This window comes from Poecilia latipinna, unplaced genomic scaffold (assembly GCF_001443285.1).
Source record: "Poecilia latipinna isolate Pla-1442-1.1 unplaced genomic scaffold, P_latipinna-1.0 Scaffold3197, whole genome shotgun sequence".
NCBI lineage: Eukaryota > Metazoa > Chordata > Actinopteri > Cyprinodontiformes > Poeciliidae > Poecilia > Poecilia latipinna.
Window position 1 is genome coordinate 47,401 of NW_015115813.1, and position 1,532 is coordinate 48,932.

The 1,532-nt window shown below is 45.4% G+C and overlaps 1 protein-coding gene across 1 annotated transcript in view; it reads right to left on the reverse strand.

The window, feature by feature from the left end:
* Positions 1 to 1,036, reverse strand: part of hoxb9a (homeobox B9a) — a 26,692-nt gene extending 25,656 nt beyond the window's left edge. Inside the window, exon 1 of the mRNA XM_015023107.1 lies at positions 185 to 1,036. Within this exon, the coding sequence (XP_014878593.1) occupies positions 185 to 770 (586 nt within the window). The 5' untranslated portion in view covers positions 771 to 1,036. The remainder of the gene's footprint in view (positions 1 to 184) is intronic.
* Positions 1,037 to 1,532: the final 496 nt, after the last annotated feature.

The following is a 1,532-nucleotide window of genomic DNA, read 5'->3' on the forward strand; positions in this document are numbered from 1 at the left end:
TATATATATATATATATATATATATATATATATATATATATATATATATATATATATATATATATATATAGGTGGAGGGTGGGAACACTTTCCGGTTCTTTCTTCTTGTTTTAAGGCGGCATTAAAGTATTTACTGTCTCCCATGCAGTTCTCCCTCGCATCATTTCCTGCTCTCATTACTTACTTTGATCCGCGCTGTCCTTGTCTTTACTCCCTTCACAGACATCCTTTGAAGAGTCAAATCCTGATCCCTGAATGGAAGTCGGATGGAGGTTCAGCTCGGGTTCCGCCGTGGAAATCGATTCTAGAATGTATGTGGTAGTCTCGTGTTGTCCGCTGATTTTGATGGGAAGCTCCCCGCCTTGATGGCTGAGCTGGGGTTCCAGTTTGACCTGCCCCGCCTGGCTCTGGCCCGGGAAAGACTCGGAGTCTCGCGGAGCGCAGTCCAGCCATGAGCGGATGTATCTTGTGTCTGCGGCGACATGCTGGCCCGGGATGTAGGGATGGTAGACTGCAGGGAGACCACTAGTTCCGTGGTGCGGGCCGAAGGGGCCCCAGGGTGATGAAAAGACCGGACCTTTGGGCTGGAAGCTGCAGGATGGATATGGCTCGGAATGAGCGTGCTCGGAGTGCGCGGCTCCATCGGTCGCAGCAGAGGTGGAAACGGGAAACTGGACGCTGGAGAAGCGAGGCGCGCCTGAGAGTTCGTCACTATCGTGACTTATGATGGAGTCCACGTAATAGTTGCTCAAAGTCCCAGAAATGGACATTCTTGGACATTATCTAGAATACGCGGCAAGTTTACTTCATGCAGAACAAAAGCAGAGACATTAAGGTAATTTTGTCACTCTCTTATTTCCCACTCCCTTCTGCAGATTACTTTCAGAGCTCTCTCTCTCTCTCTCTCTCTCTCTCTCTCTCTCTCTCTCTTTCTCTGAGCCCTTCCCCCTCCCCCATCACCAACTTGCTCAGTATAGCGAAACAAAGTGCTACAGCCTACCCATCGTAAATGTTGGCGGGTTAGTAAGGTCTGTGCGATTGGCCGGACCTTTACCCTGAGCCTGGAAAAGCGCCGCTGCAGCAAAAAAAATAAAAAAAATAAAAACGTACCCCCTCCCCCCCCCCGCGCCCCCGACAAAAAAAGAAAGAAGTAAAAACACGAGACGTAGGTCTATCAGCTCTCTCTATGTCCACCACCATCCCTTCACGTCATTGTAGTGTAATGCCTGTAAATTCTCCACTATAATTTTTACTGAATAAAAATAAATTGCATTCCAGCCGATAGTGTTCTGTGCAAACTGCATTCAAACTATGAGGGGTCAACTGAATGCAATTTTTATTTATTTATTTATTTATTTATTTATTTATTTATTTATTTATTTAATTAATTAATTTTACGATGATTCAAACGCAACGTTTGGGTCACGCAGCACGCGCATTGCAGAATGTATTAATATATTGCGGCCAAGCATTTACCTCTTAAATCAGCTCTGTGTTTGGTGGGTATGCACTTAAATCACTATTACACTAAC